The sequence below is a fragment of the Oreochromis aureus genome, linkage group 8 (genome assembly GCF_013358895.1).
Source record: "Oreochromis aureus strain Israel breed Guangdong linkage group 8, ZZ_aureus, whole genome shotgun sequence".
In the NCBI taxonomy this organism is placed as follows: domain Eukaryota; kingdom Metazoa; phylum Chordata; class Actinopteri; order Cichliformes; family Cichlidae; genus Oreochromis; species Oreochromis aureus.
This window is the reverse complement of record NC_052949.1, coordinates 18,524,383-18,544,730: the sequence shown is the minus strand read 5'-3', so window position 1 is coordinate 18,544,730 and position 20,348 is coordinate 18,524,383. Positions and strand designations below refer to the sequence as shown.

Sequence of the window (20,348 nt, the reverse complement as noted above, 5' to 3'; positions counted from 1 at the left end):
CTTAAGAATGCCTTCTGGACAGCCACCCTTCCACTGAGACCACTGTTGGCAGGTCTTCAGTCAAAAGCAGATGAATCCACCAAAGGTCCTGTGTCTTTTTTGGTGGATTTTTTTCTATTGTTTAGGGACATGACTTTCAGTCAGCTTTTCAAGTTTTCATCTAATAGCATCTAACAAGTCTTCTCTTTGCTATTTTTCATAGATTCAAGTAAAGAAATGGGTACAAATTATGGAGTTCTGCAACAGGCTGCTGGTAAAAGAAAGCCTAAAGATCTAGATTTTTTTATTTGCTGAGTTGTCTCTTATATCTACCTCACACTGGTTCATCTCTTGAATTTAGAGACTATATTACACTTGAAAGATCCATAGGTCAGAAAAATATTCCTCTGAAAATGATCAGGTAGAAGCACTGAACTGAAAATGAGTGAAAAAGCAGCCAATGTCTCAAGAGAAACACTAAAAATCTTCAGAAAACCTGGTGAACTATCGCTCAAGACGACACAGCACTGTAAGAAGTGACAACCAGCAGCCAGACAGCTTAGACTCATCCCAGTCAGGAAACAGTCCAGCACAAACCTACACAAAATACAAATAAACTACCTGAAGTCAACACTGATGATTAAAAAAAGTTAACAGGACAGATTTAACAGAGATGGCGCTGTCTAAAGTTATCCTTATGAAGACAAGCCCAGTGGCATGTTTGAGATTTTAGAGAGAAAAAAGCCACCATCTGATAGGGAAAGGGGTACGCTGGATTTATAGCGCAAGACAAAATCAGACCAGTGTTGCATAACTGGATGCTGTTCAGCAACAGTTCCATCACAATTATCTTTGTTGACAATTGATGGAAGCCAAAACTGTAAATGAAAGTCAAGTTCCATTAGTTGTCGAGCTTTTTTTCTCAGGATAAACAACACGGGTGGGGGAAAGTGGCACAGAGCGGAGGACATGCAGTTAAAGCCCCTACTAAGGGGTCACCCACCACCCAACACGGGACACTGCGGAATTTGAAGGGCGGGAGAGGTGAGGCATGAAAATGATGGGCCTGGTAAATGTGGCACGTGCACCAGGACAGCTACATATGTTGAATTATCAAACGCGCGAAACACGCTCGCACGGATGCTTATCAGGCTTATCAAACCCCGTGAATCCAGGAGGACATGAAAGAGCAGTAACATTGTTGGCTGGACCCAGGATGTGAGATATAATTAGCTTCTGCTCTGGTTAATCCTCACGTATGTTTTATTTTCTGAGAGCCGGAAACGCTGACTTTCAAGGGTCAGTGCTCTTGGAATTGGTAAAAATTCAATCACAACGCGCACTTCTGTTTCAAGAGATTCCCTGAATGAGTCAACTCCTTGACATGATACAGTCAAATCGGTAAGCTGTTGCACACACATACACACACTCTCCAGCTCTCTAGTCGACACGTCACAGTGTCGTACATGCTCTGCAGCATTCACGTCTCCTCCATTTCATTCCCACTGCAATCCTGTTAAGCTGGAAAAAAAGGAAAAGGAAATAGAAAGGCGCAGCGTGGAGATAAACTGAGTGCATGTATGTTTCTTCTTGTCTGCTTCGTATTTGGTTCGGACTCTTTTGCCATATATTTCCGTTTCTTCTAGCGACGCAGCTCCAATCTCTCTCAGTCGATCTTTTTTTCTTGGTTCCTCACCCTGCAGTCTCCATCCGTGCTCTCCTATCCTGCTTGTACTGTCTGAGCCTCTAAAGCGGCTCTATTTTTCTAAACCTCCTTTGTCCTTGCTTCCTGTCCTCTCCCTTGTCTGCCTCATTACTTTGTCCATATTCCACCTCTCATAAAAAAGAAGAAGCATCATGGAATCTGAGCAAATGACAAACTGCTCATAGAGCACAACAACAACAACAACAACAACAACAAAAGAAGCTAGGAAACTTCTCTGAAAATGTCCTGATCTAAACAAATGTTTGCACACATTTCCATCCAACTCTACTCCAAAATCAGGCTTTTACACGCTCATATAGATCCTCTTTATATCTAAAATGGTCATATACACACACTCCACCTCGCCTCTGCTGCCACTTGGACACTTGGATCGCAACTAAGCAGATGGTCACACAGGAATTGTCCCAGTGACGCCGTCTAATGTCATTTTCCAAGGGAATGAGCAGGGATCCAGTGTGACTGTCTAAGTGCCACGTAAGTGTGGCGAACCAAGCCAAGACACAAACCTCTTACTGTAAAAGTATACGCCTTAATAACCACACGCTGAATATCAGCACAAAAGGTATTTGATAATAAACTGTTCCTTTAGGTAATTTTATAATAATTACAATTAAATAATCATAATTACATTAAATTTCAGAACTCAACTGGTTGGGAATATTTTGTAAGTTATCCTAACCTGAATCTTGAATCTCTCTGGGTTGTACCCCAATGGCTGCCGACTTCTAGGCACATTTTGCAGGCTCTACTCTCACAGACAGGACACAAAATAAAATTTGCCCCTCAAGACTGCAGAAGATGTGGCAGGTTCTCCTTTGCATCCAGAGTTATTGTATATATTTCTTGAGGGTATTAAAGGATATAATGATAAAACACAGTTGTTAAAATTAATATTTGAATGCTACTATCTTCTCAAATGTAATAATTTGCTGTATTTCTCCGATTTTTATCATTCAGTTTGAGTAGTCAGCCAAGATAAGCTTTTTCAGGGAGTTACACTGTATTGGCTTAATCTAATTCTTAATAAAAATATTGATAAATTCCACCCTTGTGTCATTATGGGAAGCCTTTTTTTTGTTGAATTTAATAGCAAACTAACATTCAGTTTGTTTAACGCTTTATTCACACGTGAGTGAGAGTGATCCGCAGGATGACGTGCGGAGGCATGAAGTGATTTAACAGTGTGCTCTAAGTGCGCACACTCAGCTGAACGGTTTATGGGCAGCTACCCTTACAGTGTACAGGCCAATGTGTACATGTGAGCGTGCTCAGAATGATGTATGTCCGGCCAGGTGTTTGAGGGAGTCAAATGGAACATGCGTGCCATAATAGAAATGGATAGCGTGTTTCTCTACCACACTAAGACTTTCTCCAGATACTGCTGGATATCGTTTATGAATTATTGACTGCCTTTATGCTGTGAAAGGACTTTTGATTCAGCATGCAATTAAAACATTTTTTTTTCCTGCCAGTATGTGCACACGGTGTACTCCTTTGTTTACTCATACATGTGAATGCGGCAGTTTGTGTGATCATTACAGTACAGAGCACATTGCTCCCTTGCACGATTTGACAAGACTTGCCCCATTTAGTGAATTCAGACTCCTACCACTGTAATCGGCTCTGGCACCGTGCGAGCTCTCCTCCACGCCACTGTTCTGAATGTTTCCAATCCCAGAGAGCGCGAGAGCAAAATTGCCACTATGTTCAACTAATTGTGTGTGCAGTCTTGAAGAGTGCTGATTCAGCACTTAACCAGGATGACTAAATGGATCAAGGCCGAGGTGAAGGAGGGAGATGGCTAAGACGGGCATAAAGAGCGGGAACGTATTAGAAGTGCTTAATGCTTCTGCCTGAAATATGATGCCGTGTCTGTAGTTTGACATTTTGGCAAATACCCTTATTTGTTTTCGCTGCCAAGAGCGGAGAGATTGATACCGCTTTCATGTGTGTTGGATAAATATGTTCCTACAGCCTGCAGCAGCCATAACCTTAACTTAGAGACAGCTAACCTCTCTCGGTCCCAGACGTAACGAAATGAGCATGCCAAAACATGCAAAAGTCACCAATATTGTCCCATTTGTGTAAGCTGTACAAGGCCAAGTGTATAAGAAGCAATTCACAGTTTTTCAGAGGGTTATGTGTCGGTCTAGTTCCTGGCTCGGAGCAGTTGCCAGGCAACCAGCAGAGCCTTCAGATAGTCACTGGTCCTGGCTAAGACATAGCTAACATAACGGCTGTAAGATTTAAAAATCAGTGTTTTTACACTTCAATTTTTCTGCAGGTTACACAGAATGTGTTATTAAGTGACATTCAGAATTTGCTAGTATTTATTACTCAGACCCGGCCTAACTGTTTCCATCTGTTTTCAGCCTTGATGCACAGCTAAGCTAACCAGCTGCTGGCTGCAGCACCGCATTAACTGTACAGGCATGAGGGGGGTATCAGATGTCTTATCTAACACTCAGCAAGACAGGGGCTAAGCATATTTCCCAAAATCTTGACCTACTCACTTAACCTCTTCCTCCCTGGAGGTCTGTGTGTTGGGTCTGGGCCATGTCTGTTTTAAAAAGGCAACAAATGCTTTTTTTGCTTTTTAAAGGCTTGGGGGGTTTTGTACCACCAAATTTTATAGAGTTAGAAGTCATGATTTCTAGAATAAGTTCAATAATGCTGGATTTGGGCTTGCTGATAAAAAGTTGCTACTTATTCTCTTATATAAAGTTTTGATTAAACTGAAGGAAAATTCATAATGCTCAATAAAGTTGGTTTGTTTCTGTTTAGATTTCACTCTTATGACTGGTAATAATAAGCATGTCCTAGCCTAGAGCATGGGTGTCAAACATATGGTCTGTGGGCCAGAACCTGCCTGCCAAATGCACATCTTTATATACATTGAAAACTCTAGAAAGTTAGGGAATCTATTGGGACACAGGAATGCAGGAAAAATGCAGGAATGTATTGTGTTGCATTTCCTGTGTTACAAGTTGCAAAAATAGCTAATGTCACAAGAGGCAGGTGTCCCAAACTGGTTTGTTCTTCTAATGGATCAGTAATTCTGGAGTAAAAATAGAATGGGAACCTCCTCGCAAGCAGAAATTCTTTTATTTATTTATCTTTTTTTTAATTTTTGCATTCAGGAACAGATTGCCCGTAGTTGCAGTGACCAACTGTTCGCCCACATGGTTAGGGTGTTGCATGCTCAACCTCTAAGTGACCACTTTCAAAATCAAGGTGATCACACAGGTCGCCTGGTGGACTGGACTCTGAATGTAAGCAGTTAATATCGGCTTCTGTTTAATGTGAATTTCTGTTTGTGTAGACAGTAACAGATATCAAAATTAAATGCTGTTTTATCACAGACTGCATGTAACTGGGAACTTGACCCCACAGCTTTGACTTTGAAAATTTCACTCTGAAAATGGCAGCTGGCTGTGAGCGGGTGCAGACCTGGTCCCCATCTTCAAACCAAGCATCAGAAAGGAACAAGACTGCAAGTTGCTTGCACACAGCTACAATAATCTTGGTCTTGGTAGTGTGACTGTAGCATAAACCAGAGATCTGAATTATGATAAATAAGGCGGCTTTCTTACCAGCTGCCATCTGGGGGTCTTTTATCATCTGTTTTTGTTAATGCGGTTCAATAAATGTGAGTTTTTTAAGAATGAACTAGTTGAAGAAAGGGAAAATAGTGGAGGTGTTTTATATAAGTTATCATTAGCAGTTTTACTGGCCCACTTGAGATCAAATCTAGCCATGAACTAAAATGAATTTGACACTCATGGCCTCGTGGGAAAAAGGTTAAACTGATACTATTTATTCAGTTTAGTCAACTTTTTTTTTTCTTTAACACTTCAGATTTAAGCATAGGCATTCAGATGGTTTACTTACAGCTGCAATGTATGCAGTCCTATATATATGACTACAAAGGTCACATCAGGCTCTTTTTGGCCCTCTCAGGTGTTTTCTGCTTATTCAAAGGTCGTGCTTCTGTCCTTGTTATGAAACATCAAGCATTTATCCAGTTATGTATCGCCAACAGTGAGAGCTCAAGTTACAAGCCAACGGAGGGGACAGGGACTTCCGTCGATGCAAACACAACACGAGAAGGCCTGCGGTACAAAACCTTGTCAGTGAAAATTGAAACAGAACAAAATATATATTTACCAAGTGCAAGCACAGGAAAGGCAGGTTAAATAAATGCCACGCCTCTACTTGATCTGAAAAAACAGTTTATCTTAATGAACTCGGTAACGCACTTAAAAGTTTGGAGCTTTAGGTATTTTGAGAATTGTGGGGTTTTTTTGCTTATTTGCTGAATGGTCATATAAGCACAGAGTCTTATCCTCTCACCAGTAATAGAAGAATAGATTTGCAATCAAGAATGAAATTAGGGCCTCCTTTCCCTTTCTTTGCTATTTTCAGATGCAGCCCACAGAGAGGGGATCCAGAATGGAAGTGGGAAAATAGGCCTTTTTAGCAGGATTGCATTTGAATGGAAATAATTGGGAAGCACTCCCACTGCTGAAGGTAGAATCTGAACTCTGGATCTGAAAAAGCTGTACATTAAATAAAAATGCAATGATTTGAGAAGTATTTAAACATGTTATCTAAATGGAAACAACATAAATAAGACACAGTATTTCTCTAGTATTCTGAGAAAAAAATGGTTTAATGAAAATAAATGCTCATGTAAACTTTGATGGTGCAAGAACTCTTAAAAAGTTGGGAGAGGGGGATGTTTATCACTGTGTTACATCACTTCTTCTTTTAACAACACTCTGCAAGCACTTGGGAACAGAGGAGACCCACTGCTCCAGTTTTGAAAGAGTTTTGAAATAATTTTCCCATTGTTGCTTAATAAAGGATTTCAGCTGCAGGCTGGGCCCGCCACCAACACAGGATTTTGAAGACCGATACCGATATGCGGTGATTTAGAAATCCAGTACATGGGCCGATATTTTTTTTTCCTCAGCACCAGAAACATAAACAGATTTCCCTAATATCTGCTATGTTTAGTTATTTATGAGTTCTTACTAAGATGATATGACAATGCGGTTTAAAAAATAATCATTTTATTGTCACTAAAAGTCGTTGGCTACTTATTTATGCTCTGCTTGGATCAGCTGGTTGTTCCGATTGTGGCTGTTATTTGCCATATTTGCAGACAATTGACAGTCACCTTCACCACAGTTTCCATTGAGATCCTACCAGAATTGGGAGTTTCTGTATTTGGAGCTGTGTAGCTCTGGGGCAAACAGAACTGGTGCAAAAAATCTCACAAGACTATGCTAAATTAGAAGTGACCCAGTATATTGTATAAATCCTCTGTCAGTTAAAATCAAAAGAGGACGGCATGTTTTATTGAAAATTAATGTAATACTTTATCAAAGACCTTTTTACTACTGCTGTCTATGAGCCAAATTAGACAACTAAAACACTTTTTTTTTTTGTCTTTGCATACGTAGCCTGTTGGTGACCGAGTCTTAACTCAGATGTATTGTCTCCAACATAAACTTGTGATCTGCTTTAGGTTACATAAATGCCTATCAGTTCATCCTTTCTGTCTATTTTCTGTCCAGTCCTGTCATTTTCTACCCGGAGACAACCTGTTCTCAGGCTGTGGCATAGCGGCAGGTCAAATTTGTGTTTATGACAGCATTGTGCGCTCCAGCACTGAACACGGTGGAAAAGAACTGCAAACAATGAACCACAAGACATGACCTTCAGGGAGAGGTAGGCTCTGGACAATCCCTCCCTCCTTTCCAAAAAAAGACTCAAATACAGGCACACAAAGTCAGATTTGGTGGGGCCAAAGGGGCGTCTTGTACATGCTGAGCGGCAAATGGTGCTTTGTCAGAAGACTGCTGACAACAACAACTGGGCCCATTTGGTTTGAAACTGGAAGTAACTGAAATCCAGCAAAACCAGTGGGACAGTGGGGCTTTATGACAGGACCATAACAGGTAATCCATCAGTTAATAGCAGGTTGAAAATAGATTATTTTAAACACAGCAAAATATTTGAAACAGTAAAAAGGATAATTAGTTCAACATTCTTATAGAGTTCTATGTTTAAGTGGTGTTATTGATCTGGGTGTCACATTCATTCAGATTAACTCCCCTAATCCAGGCTTTAACATCAGTCCCGTGTTTTTTAAGTGTCTATTTAATTTGTTATTACACCATACATTTTTTTAAGGTAAGTAATAATTATGAATCAGCCGTTATTGTCTTCATCGTCAACATGTATTCAACCTGTCGAGTGACAACTAATGACACTGACAAAACATTACCATGTATTATCAAATTACATCTTATTCTTTTAGGATCGCTGCTGTTCAAACAGACTTGAGTTTAAAACACTAAGTTGAGGAAAACATCAACAACAAAGGGAAGAAACAGACCAAGATCAAAAATCTGTCTTAGCTCCGCTGGAAAATCTATGTCACCCAGGCCTGGATCAATAATGAAATCAGATGCAAATTGTATTGTATAACACCTCATCAAAGAGAAACATATACGTCCATAAAAATTGTCAATGGGTTAACCGTTTGTGTTCAGCGGCGCAGAATGAGCCCGAGCTTACGCGGAGTTTAAGAGCCGATTGAGAAAGAGGGAATTGCGTTAAAAACAGGCAACGAGAGAGGATGATCAATAAAATATCAATCAATAGGCAGGCAAGAGGGTCGGGGTAGGAAAATTGGATGGCTCGAGCCTTCACAGATAATCGAAGACGCTAAGACAAGGGTCCCCACCCCCATCGTGCAACGTCTTTCTTTCTGTGATTGTCACCCCCTCCTTGTTTGTCTCAGTACCCCTCTTTCACCTCTCTTTCTTCAGTGGCCCCCCTCCTGCCAGTCAGTACCCCTCTCAGGCTCCCCTTCAGTCCCTCTTCCCTCGATGTCTCTCCACTATCTCACCTCTTCTCCATTTCTCTCTCACTCCCACCCCCTCCACCTCTTTTCTCTTTCTCCAGTGCTCCCCCTCCTTCCTCCCGCGTCTACTGCAGCAGAAAAGCCAGCACCGAGAAAACCAGCATGTGTGTGTTTGTACATGAGTGTGTGTGTGTGATACTACGGTAAATCCACGAGCTAGCCTCACACGATCGCCTGCAATGAAGGTGAAATTAAGAAAAAGCCCCCGCGTGCGTGTCGAACGCTCCGATCAAAACATTGATTGCTGGCGCGTTACATCACAACAAACCCCCTTTAAATCATTAGAGTAATGTCTCTCCTCCTGTCTCTCTTTATTTCCTCTCATCTCCCACTTCTTCCCTCTGTCTCTCTCTCATCTGCCTCGTTGTATTTCCACATCAGCATCTCATTTTCTTTTCTTTTTCCCCCCTGTTTCTCAGCCCTTCTTCATCTCTGTCTCTTCACATGTAATTCGGATCTCTCAGGATTAAAAAGGTTCTGCCACACCGAACAGGACACTTTTAGAAAGAGCAAGGCTGGAATAGAAAAAGGAATGATCTGGGTCACATCGCTGTTTGACGTATGGCACTGGCATATTAGACCTACACAGCAAACTGGGGCTACGTTCGCCCACAAATACAGCCAATGTTTTGCAGGCACTGAAACGAATCCAACTAATCGCACCTTAACACCCATGTAGTATCGCCAACACCACTAACTGCGGCCATTATGCTGAATGAATGTTTTTGTATGATTCATGTGGTCTTTGCCTGTAGATGTAGTGTTTAACTGTACATTGCATAATACAGAGCATAACACACAGCACTCGAGCAGCTAGACAGGAGCTACAGTAGCTTGCATCCGAGGTATGGCAACAGCGAAAATGACACCTCCTTTTGCCAGGACCAAATTTTCATGTAAATCCAAACTATGTCTCCTTCCTGTATACATAACTGCCCGGGTGAGTTGTTTCTATGGGATGGAGTGGAGGTAGACGGGGTTGGAGTAGTGAGAAATCAATCTGAGAGTGATTCTTAGAGAAGCACTTCCTGCCTGATCCCAAGTCCAGAGAGGCAGATCAGGTGGCCTAAACCCAGACTATGTGTCAGTCACCATCCGCCACTTTTCTCTTCCTCTGGAGGGAACTGAAGTCAGGTATGCAGATCTATACCTGGCACCAGAAGAGGTGCGAATGTATGTGTAAGTTTTGAAAACAGGGGGAGTGAAGGTATGGTCTCATCTGTGGATAACTGTAGATGTAGTATGTATTGCTGAGTGTGCAGTGATTTATGATTACATTTTTCCCCACTCAGCTATTTTCGGCATGATGGTATGAATGCCTGGCCACTGCAGGTGTCTGCCGACTGTCTGGTTTAGAATGTGGACCTACAGTATTCATACATTCCACAGCACCAGTGGTTTCTCGCCTTCACACCTTCAAAACTGAAAATATCACTAGCAGCAAAGGCAGGGAGCAAGATGAGGATGATCAGAATATAACTCTCGATACACAAAGCAGCTGTGATCAAACAGCTGGATTTGCCTTTAAGTGAGAGGGGGGAGACCAGAAGCCAAATGTAACTGTTTTCACAAACCCACAGATCAAAACACAGTCAGGGGTACTTGTTACTCTTACACCTGTGTGATCAAATACCATTAAACAGCTGATTTTAGCAAGTAAATCATTAACTATTTACACGAAAACAATAAAGGCTATCCCAGCTCAGGAGTAAGTTATGCGTAACAGGAACAAGGACCGCGCGTAAAAGGCATGTAGCTTTCAACTGGGACAAGAAAAAAAAAATCAGCAGAGTGAAGCACTACCAAGGGCAAATGTGTGAAAAGACATGCAATACAACACTGACGTTTCGACGTCGTACAGGCTTCCTTTCGGCGTCGTGCCAGAAAAAATACGACCAACATGAAAAACGGCACAGCGACGTGCATCACAAACGGACAAGTATCACCTAATGAAGGCGTTTGGATGCAGGAGGCGCAGCGGATGCTGCGTTTGGAGGCAGATATGTATTAAACCTGCTGGAGCAGGAGAATGTGACGATGGAAATCATGATAGCGAGACAAATGTGGAAATGTGATTGACAGTCTTCACTGTTACTTCGTCTAATACCCATTTACCAACACAGCTGACATATAGTTTTCCATTTTTTTCCTGCGCTATCAGCATTAATTATTCAATGGCAGTAAGTGTATATAAACCAACATTTAACACGAGCTATACTGTTGGAAATAACACACCAGCAGTCATGATTCTTCACGTAATTACGAGGGCTTGATTTTTCTGCTTTTACGGGTAATGTTAACTGGATGACTAAAAAAAAGTTTTTTAAAAACTTATCATGACTCAGGCAGTGCTCTGAGATGTCATTAGTCAGAATATGCAACAGTAGCCTATGCAGAAATAAGTTGGTCCCTCTGAAAGAGACGTGGGTAACTCACCCGGGCATATTTGGAGGAATAGGGGTCTTCAAAGAGCGCCCATATTCTGGGTTGCCAGGTTTTCCACCAGCCCGCTTTCCTCGCGTCCTCTTGCATGCACAGTCTTTTCAAGTCCCCATCCGCACCACCCAGCGCCGGGTCGTCGTCTGGCGCGTCCGGTTCTGGAGTCTCGAAGCTGTCCAGCGCCTCCTCCGCATCCCGATGCTGCCGGTAATTCATCCAGCAACAAGCCTCCACGTCCGTCTCATCGATGCCCCAGAAGGCCAGCTCCTCTTCGAACAGGGGACCGCACACATCGTTGGGACAGTGCAACTTCCCGGTGCGGTAATAGTTGAGGATGAAGGAAAACACCGACGGGTGGCGGTCGAAGAAGAACTCGTCTAATTTGGGGTCGTAGTCGAAGTTGCTGAACGCGTCCGGCTCGGTGAGCCACGACAAGCGGGTACCGGGCAACGTTTTTAGGGTGCTCCGGTAGGTCTCATGCCGCACCCCCCCGCAGTTTATCACGATTTTCTCGCTTTCCGACGGACAAGTCATGTCTGCGCTGTAACATGCTTTGTTGGACGACTTGTTCCCACCCTTGCGCCCTTTAAAAGAGGATACACACACCGAACTGAGCATAGAGGACCGGGGGGAGGGAGAGGATGAGAGAAACCGAAGGGAGGAGGAGGGAGGAGTCTGAGGAGTCTGCGGGAGAGAAAAAAGGGCAGAAAATTTCAGCAGAAGGGAGAAATAGATGTGGATTATCAACATTGCAATACACATTAAGAATCACACGCTAATGCAAGCTGTATGTGCAATCATTCACTTGATAATCAGCCGGTGGAAGGGAGGAAGACGACCTTGTGCAGGTGCAGAGGGAACAAGGAGAGCAGGGATGGAATTGATGGGTAGCAAAGTTGTTTTGTTTTTTTTTAAGCACAGCATACCGGAGCACACAAACATGCCAGAGCAATAAACAGGTGGCTTAGAGCACATTCATGAGTCAGCAACCATATGGGCTGACTGTTGACACCAGAGTGATGAGAAGATCCCAGTCTGGAGTTACTGTGCTATGTAGCTTTAGGGTCTCTATACTGATCTGGTTGATGTTCAAGTCAGTGTTCTAACTGAGCCACTCAACTCAGCTTCACCCCTCCTGCACAAATGCAGAAATCCTGCTCCTTTACCAAAGAGTCATGTGTGAACAGAGAGGAGAACTGGGGATCTTTCTTATTTTCCCCCCACCTTTCCTCACGAATGCTGCTCTGACACGGTGATGTGTGTGCGTGTGTGAGTGTGTGTGTTAATTGCTTCCCGAGAGTGCGGTGTCCGTACTAATGTTAGATCTCCTCAATCAGCCTATGCGTGTGCTACACACACTGCTGCAGCCCCCTCCGACCGCACTGAGATCCATGCAACGCACAGTTATGCCGATGCTCTCCCTGCTGTTCTCTCTCCCATGTACTCTGTGTGTGTGTGTGTGATGGCATGCAGGGATAGATAAGAGGAGGGGAGTGAAGTAAAGGTGAGAGGAAAAGGACATAAATACGATTTTTCTTTCTTTCTTTTTTTTAAATCCACCAAAGAGTCGAAAAGGACAGAACAATCAGGAGAACGAGGCTCAGGCAATGACCTTAAGATGGGGGACAAAGCAGGGAGAAAGGGTGATTTTTTGAGAGAGGGATGGAAAAAAGAGACAAAGTGAATGCAGCACTCTCACTGGGGGCATCTACAGCGAGCAGCTACTGTAATATTGTCTCTTCTCTAGTAATGGAAGAAGGGGGTAGAAGAGAGTGTGTAAGGGGGCAGGAGGAGGAGGAGGAATTGCAAAGGAGAGTGCTCTATAAAAGTGAATGAATTCTGCTGCAGTAAAAAGCCAGAGTTATTTGCTCGCTCTCTCCCTCTCTTTCTACTCCAGGTGAGGTCGGATTGTTCACCCACGGGCTGCTCCGCCATCCAGAGGGGCTCGCGATGTTTCAGAAAAGCCACGTGATGGCAGCCGCAAAGGCCGTACCTGCACCACATCCATGTTGTGAACCTTTTTTTTATAGTCAAGGAAATGCACCACTCTCCTCCTCCCCCTCCTTTCCTGCAAGCTCTTAGTAGCCCTCCCTCCCCCCCACCCTTTCCCTAGTTTGACTCTCTCCCTCACTTTGTCTTCCTCACTTGCGCTCACATTCCGCATAAAGGAATCACATTTCATTGGAGGAAGGGAATCGAGGCTTCACTTCTTCTTCTCGAGTGTACCTATTCGTCTCTGTCTTTCTCTCCAGTTCTTTCTACTACCCCCCTTTCCTGTTTTCATTTACTCACTGCAGTCCTACAGTCTAATTCTCTCTTCTCTTCCATTTCTCTCATCTTTGACTTCGCTCACCTCTCCTCTCTTTTTCTCCTTTCCCAAAGTAAGCTTCCTTTCCTTCGTGTCCATCCTTTCCTTCTCTTTCCCCCTCTTACTTTTTGCTATCTTTCATGCGGGATGCCACTTACTACGTCTCTTTTGCTTTGGCTAGAGTTTAATCCTGATTTTTGCACTTCTTGTCTGAAGGAGCAACTTTTTGGTTGTCCATGGAAAAGTTTCCTCTGTCCTGGCAACACTCAGGTAAGCTCCAGCAAGATCAAGGCTACTGCATGGATTAAGCACTAACTGTGCAAAGGAGACAAAAACTTAAAGTAATACATCCTAAGTTCACAGCTCAGAAAACAAATCAAAGTGTTAGATGCCTTAAGTTTTTACTATTTTTATATTTGTCAGTCTTACTTCTTTGCAGTTTTGTTTTTCTGCTGTTTTTTGGTTTGTTTTTGGGTGCAGGAGCATTCAAACTGCTTACTTGACAGAAAAGAAAGAAAAAAAACTGTGAATTTGTTAGTTGCACTGCATTATCGTGCCAAAGTACTTTTAGTTTGACGCTTTAAATAGAGCCTGAAGAAATTTCTGCAACAAACAGAATGTTTGGAGTGATGAGGTCAGAGAGGGAGAGTGTAAAAAGATCTTAATCCACAGTCAGCTTTGTCCAGTGGGGCTTCCCAGCAGAGAACGCTTGTGTTGTGGGATGGATTATATTTCAGCACCACGGACAGCGGCACTCTCTCACTCTCTCTGCTCGGGAACTTTGAAGAAGCAGCTTCTGTGAACTCCCTGTGAAACTTCCATCCTTTAAATAACTTTTTGCGTTGTTGCCATTTTAACTTTGACACATTGCGCCCTGACGTGTTCTTCACAGGCAGTCATGGGATATAGTTGAACTTCTGAATATTTTATACATGGACAGCCGCAAGCCTGTCGCTGCAGTTAAATGCCTTTTTGTTCCCTCACACTTAAACATGATGGGACTATTGATTCTCATTAACCATTCTTTCATGTACCAGAACATGTAGGTTAAGTGGGAAAGCGCTCAGCTGGGTTCTCTCTCACACTTTCTTTGGGGAGTCGTTAAAGCCTTTAAGTTTGAACTTGAGTGAATGTTGCCGTCATTGTGACAAGATTGCCTGTAAAGAGTTTAGAGGTGAGGTGAGTGCTTTGCATTTCAGTTCAGCTTAATACAGGGGAGGTAAGCACTTCTCTTTAAGAGTCAGCATCAGCACCTTCAGCACTGACAGCAGCACAAAAACACACGGAAAGGGGGGCTAAAAGTGGGGAAGTAAGACTACAGAAGGTGCAAAATGAAGAAAGTCAAAAAGCAGCAGTTATTAAAAAAAGAATGGTGGACAGAAAGAGGAGAGAAAGGTTCAAGAAAGAGGATAAAAACTGAAGGAAAAGCAAGTAGGAGGAGGAGGAGGAGGAGAGTGCTGAGGGAGCAAAGTGAAGGAACAATCCCCTCGCCTCCTCTCTCCTCCCCTCCAGCATCACTACTTTCTTTCTCCTGCAGCTTTTCCTGCCTTGGCCACCATGTCCTGCGCCACCCTGCTACTACTGCCTCACCACTGCACACATACACAGGGGAAAGAAAACGAGAAGGAGAGGGGAATGAGGGAGGGAATGAGGGGAGGGGTACACTCACACACACACACATATGCTCACCTGGCTACAATGAAAAGGCTGAGAAAAAGAAACCACACACACATTTTGGAGCCGAAAAGCGACTTGATTTTTCTAAACCTTTTAGGGCAGGAGATCACTTCTGCAGATAGATATGGAGAACGGGTGTCAGAGAGGAGGAGCGCACGCGCAACGCTCGTGCACAAAGACTGCACTGACGCTAATATATATTAGCAGAAACACTGCAGCAAGAGGGGGAGGGAGCACGAGATTATGGGATGCATTGACTGTGAGGTACCAGCAGCAGGAACGGGGTGGGGGGGTATGCTAGAGAGAGAGAAAGAGAGAGTGAGGAGGAGGAAAGAGAGGAATTTGGAGGAGTGCTGACTATGCGGAACAGAATGAGCAGTTGGCAGAAAAAGAAAAAAAAAAGGAAAAAAAAGAACCATTACCAATCGCAGAGAGGGAGATGGGAAGAGATGAGAGACACTTAGATGTGCTGGAGAAGGAGAAGAGGGAAAAAAGTAGGGGTAGGGAAGGTATAGGACAAAGTGGAGAGTGGTGGGGCAATGAAAGAGAGGAGCCAAAAACAGGAGGGGGAGGAGAAGGAGAAGCACAGAGAGGAAGACCTTGCAGTGGTTCAGGATAGCACCTGAATGTACGTGAAGGCATGTGTGTAGAAGGAGAGGGAGGGAGATGTCCTGCAGTACCAGGAAAACGCATGAAAACAGCAGAGTGATTAAAAGAGGGCGAGCAAAGGAAGGAAAACCAGTGTATGGATGTTAAACAGACACACAGCTGAGCTGAATGGCAAATGTGCCGCTCGGGTGGGGGGAAAGGAAGGCTTTGCAGGCAAGTGTGTAATGTATGTTTATGTATGCGCGCGTGTGTGTGCGAGGGAGAGAGGAGAGACAGCGCAAATTACGTATGTGTTTCTGGTGTGCAGCCATTTTTTTCCCCACCAGCTACCTCATCAAAGGATGTAACCACAAGGCTTCACGCTGTTCCATCCATATCGCCTCCCTCCCTCCCTTCCTCGTCCCCCCTCGCTCTCTCCCCTCTCGCGCACTCCCCAGTGCTGAGGAGACCCCAGCAGGAGAAACCGAAGCACTGCAGCATGGTAAAAAAGCACTGCGGTCACCTCCCCTTTTAGTGCGGTGTCACACCACGCTCTGTCCTCCCCCCACCTCCCCCTTTTCCACTGTCACTGCACCTCATGCTCTGACTCTCTTCCTGCCAGGAGAACAGAAGATGTGTGTGGGTGTTTGTGTCTGGATAGTGGCACGGGGTTGGGTAGAGTATGAATAGATATGAATAGCAGGAATTACATGAATGGATGCAAAGGAAACAACAACAAAAAAAAAAGAAAAGAAAAAAGGGTGTGTATGCAAAGAAAACGGGGCTCTGAGCAGCTCTCAGACAGCTTAATCTAATGAAAAATATGATGTAAGCGGGCACTACACATCAAAAATAATAATAACAATGACAAAGCTCACTAGTGGCCAATTCCCAGAACATGAATTAAAGAGCCAATCAATTAAGGAGGCATAAAGGAAATGGCCAATCAACCGGAGGCATCTCCTCCACTCAGCAACACCAGTGTGTAGATCTCCTGGGGCTGACCAATCCACAAATACCGCAGCACCAGCACCCCCGAGGGGGGTCTTGAGCCTTGTGCATATTGGTCAATCACCCCAGCCAGAAGCATGCAGCAGCAGCTGCTCCCTTTCTTTTCAGGAAAGGAAACGTATCCCTGGTAACGTTTGTTTTAATGACGGGGGGGGGGGGTGATTAATACATAAAGTCATTTTCAGGAATAGACTGGCTGCAATGAAGCCTGTAATAGAGCTCCACAGCTCAGTCAGTGTCCATGACTAAAATCTTTTCTGCCCACAGGACGATGAGGGTTGACTTTTTTTTTTTCTTTTTGGTTAGATCTGGGTGATACAGCATGTAGGGTGAAGGAGGAGTGATGGAGGAGGAGGTGCTTCAAGGAGAGGTCGAAACAATCCTGAAACAGCACTGAGCACAGGGGGGGGAAAAGGCACAGGATAGTGTGTCATGTCGGGAATGAACTCTATTTTTGGACATGGATAAATCTGAGCGAACATCCTTCAGTATTCAAACTTTCTTGGAGCATTTGCATCAGAAGCAGATAGCTTCATCCCCCAAACCTCCCATCTCTCTCTTAGGTAATTTAAACCTGTCTCCTCCTAATTAATGACACTGCCCTTCCTGCATGATTAGGACCATTATGATCCAGCAGTGCAGCGATGTGGTACATGAGGCCAGACAGACAAATGGGACGAGGGAAGAGGTATTACTGGACTAATTTCTGACCTGTGAACTATCCAGCGATTAGACATAAAAGCAGGGCAAGGTTAAGTCACAGATGGGAGTCTAAGCAGGTGGGGAGTGGGGCGAGAAGTTTTAAAGCAGAGCTATAAAAACAAGATGGCACGAGAAGAGATGACATGAAAGGTGATCTCGAGGTGAACCTCAAGGTCAAGTAGTGGAAAGAAAGAGGGCGTAAAAGACCGGCTAGGCTCAATCAGGTGGTAAATCAGATGAAAGACGGGAGGAAAGTTCTCATAACGGAAGACGGGAAGTGAGAGAAACCATCAGATTCTCAGAGAAGAGACAGGGTCAGAGGCAGGGACACACACTAAACCCAGGACACGACAGATCAGTAATTCAATCACTGCCTCAAAATAGATTATCCCCCCCCCCCCCATTGCTTAAACAGCAGCGCCCTCCTTTTCAAGCCCCGTCACTACTCTGCCAATCGCATCAACCGACAGCATGCCACCGTCTCTGGAGTTTTTCCCCTTTTTTTTCCTTTTTTTGTGCAAAAATCGAAGGGGGTGTTTTCTGGGTTACCCTTAATCTAAAAATAGCACCAGCTGTAGATTTATAATGCAGGATGTTGGGGGCAGAAAAAGAGAGTGCAAATGGAGGAAAAGAGGTAGAATTCCCATTAGGAGGAGAGCACGTTGGAGCCAGTTGGCAGGAAAAGGAATGCATGTGCTGGATAAGTGACGGCAGAAGAGGCATTATGAAACCAGAGACTTTGTGTGTAATGCAGTGGAACGTGGCAGAAGCAGATTGTCAGAGTATAGGTGAAGTGGTGGCGTGGTGGGTTGTAGGGGGAAGAAGAAGAAGAAGACCATGTCTAGACATTTAACTGCCCCGCTAGACTTCCTGGATGAGACGCTATAACCTTCCAGCAGTTCCACTCCAGTAACCCCCCTCCACCCACCCACCCTTCATATCGTCCTCACAGCATCTTCTCCTCTGTGTGTTTGTGTGTCAGCCCTCTCACCCTACTCCTATAGTGCCTTTATCAAACCTCCATTTCAGGCCTTGACACTTACCCAGTGCTGCCACGATGCACAAGCAAACACACAAACACGCACACACTGAAAGCACATGCAGGTAGGACAATTGCATGCCTGTAAATGCGCAAAAGCAGCACACACATGGAGTTATTTACTCATGCAGACAGACACAAAATGATGCAGAGAGGAATGCATACACACACACACATTCCTCTCAGAAGCGTGAAACTGCTCTGATCTAGTGGTGTAGATGGGGAAACACCCACCATTTGTGCAATGAAGGATGTTAGGAATTATAAAATGGAACAATTCTGAGGCGTCATATCAGTGGGTAACACTAAATCAGACTGAATTTCTCTTATAGCAGCCAGAAGGAAAAAATAATAATTAAAAGAACAGAACATATCCTGATTTCTCCACGTACTGATTTTAAAACATGAAACAGGATACAGAAATATTTTGCAGATATTGTGGGAAAGACACGATACTTGTTGAATGCAGGTTAGAGGCTGTATTTTCGCCTTTTTCAAATCCAGGCCAATAAAAACCCTCTTGATATTAGGCGGATAAAACGCAGAATATAAAACCACCATAAAAATACAGACATATACACAGACACGGTTAATACTCACTTGCTTTTGGTTCTGGTTCGATTCGAGTGCGCGCAGAAACACGCACATCAAGCTTTAAAAAGATCAATCAAAATGTAGTTTTCTTTGTTAGATCGCTCTTTCTTACGATTTCACAGAGTATCCAGTTTCTCGCAGGCATTCAGCTGATCTGTTTTGGGGTTTGTTTGTTTTTTTCTGTTTTTTGTGGAGGGTTTTTTCCTCCACACGATTATAATAAATCAGAAATAGGATTGCGCGCGACTGTTGCTGGAAATCTTGTTTTGATAGCGTTATTGCCGAATGTTACTTAGAGCTTATGGTCATGCTGATGATGGCACGGGATGAGTCTTTCGGATGAAATGAAGCAGAAGTCCCCCTGAAAAACAAAAATCTGTCTTTTGGCTATTTCCCCTCGATTTCAGAGCCCCTCTCCCACCTTTGTTATTGCCAAAAACAAAAATAATTGCCAGCCTTTGTTACAGTGTCTCTACGCTTCCAGGCGCAGGGTGTAGCTACCATTCAGCTCTTCCTCTGTCTCCCCCATCCAAATGTTTCAGTGGAGATGCAGCCTGTAGACACCTCGCTCTCTTTGCCTTTCCCTCTCTTGTGCCTCTCTCTGTTCCTTTGGAGGAGCGTCACCTTCTGCACTATTTTTTTCCTCAGACGATACATGTGGGCGGATTAGAGAAGAAGACAGAGGGGTGGGAGGACCCCGGTGAATACAGAGGCTAATTTCTCATATGGCTGCTGAACTTTATAAATACATATGCTGAGGAGAGAGAGAGAGAAAAAATACACGCTGGGCTATAAAAAGAATAAATGCGCTGATTTATTGTCATCTGTTTAACTGCCTCTTTTTCTCTCCCCCCTTTCCCCCCTCCTCTTCCCCACTTTAGCCTGGAGCCCACACATGCTCACTCTGCTGGACGGACGCACAAACACCATTTTGTCTACAGGTTCGCAGCCTTGACTCTGCCTTGGCTGACATCAGCAGTCATGTGGTACAAGCTGGTGGATTATGTGACAAAGTATGTCTGAAAACAGTAAAAATATAGAAAAATTGGCTTTTTTTCATCTATGCTATCATACATTAAAAGGAAAAATCTGAAAATCTTGAAATAAGTGAAGCTGCATGAAGAATATTCCCTACATGTATGCCTGTAATATTCTATAAAGTGTCACAGGATTACCAACAAGGTGAATCTTGGGGGAAAAAACTCTGCTTTCTACCTGCTGCTTTTACAAGAAGACTAATGGTGTGTGGAGACGACTTATAGCAAAAGTACAAAGATCAGCAGGATATGTTGATGGTGCACTTATTGGCAGGAAACTGTCAATGAGTGCTGCATCATCTCATGAAACT

The 20,348-nt window shown here is 43.8% G+C and overlaps 1 protein-coding gene across 1 annotated transcript in view; it reads right to left on the bottom strand.

Moving 5' to 3' along the window:
- The window catches only part of kcnc3b (potassium voltage-gated channel, Shaw-related subfamily, member 3b), a 48,974-nt gene extending 29,401 nt beyond the window's left edge, over positions 1 to 19,573 (bottom strand). The window contains exons 1-2 of the mRNA XM_039616863.1: positions 19,007 to 19,573; positions 11,079 to 11,765 (exon numbers count right to left, since the gene is read on the bottom strand). Of these exons, the coding sequence (XP_039472797.1) occupies positions 11,079 to 11,765; positions 19,007 to 19,054 (735 nt within the window). The 5' untranslated portion in view covers positions 19,055 to 19,573. The remainder of the gene's footprint in view (positions 1 to 11,078; positions 11,766 to 19,006) is intronic.
- Positions 19,574 to 20,348: the final 775 nt, after the last annotated feature.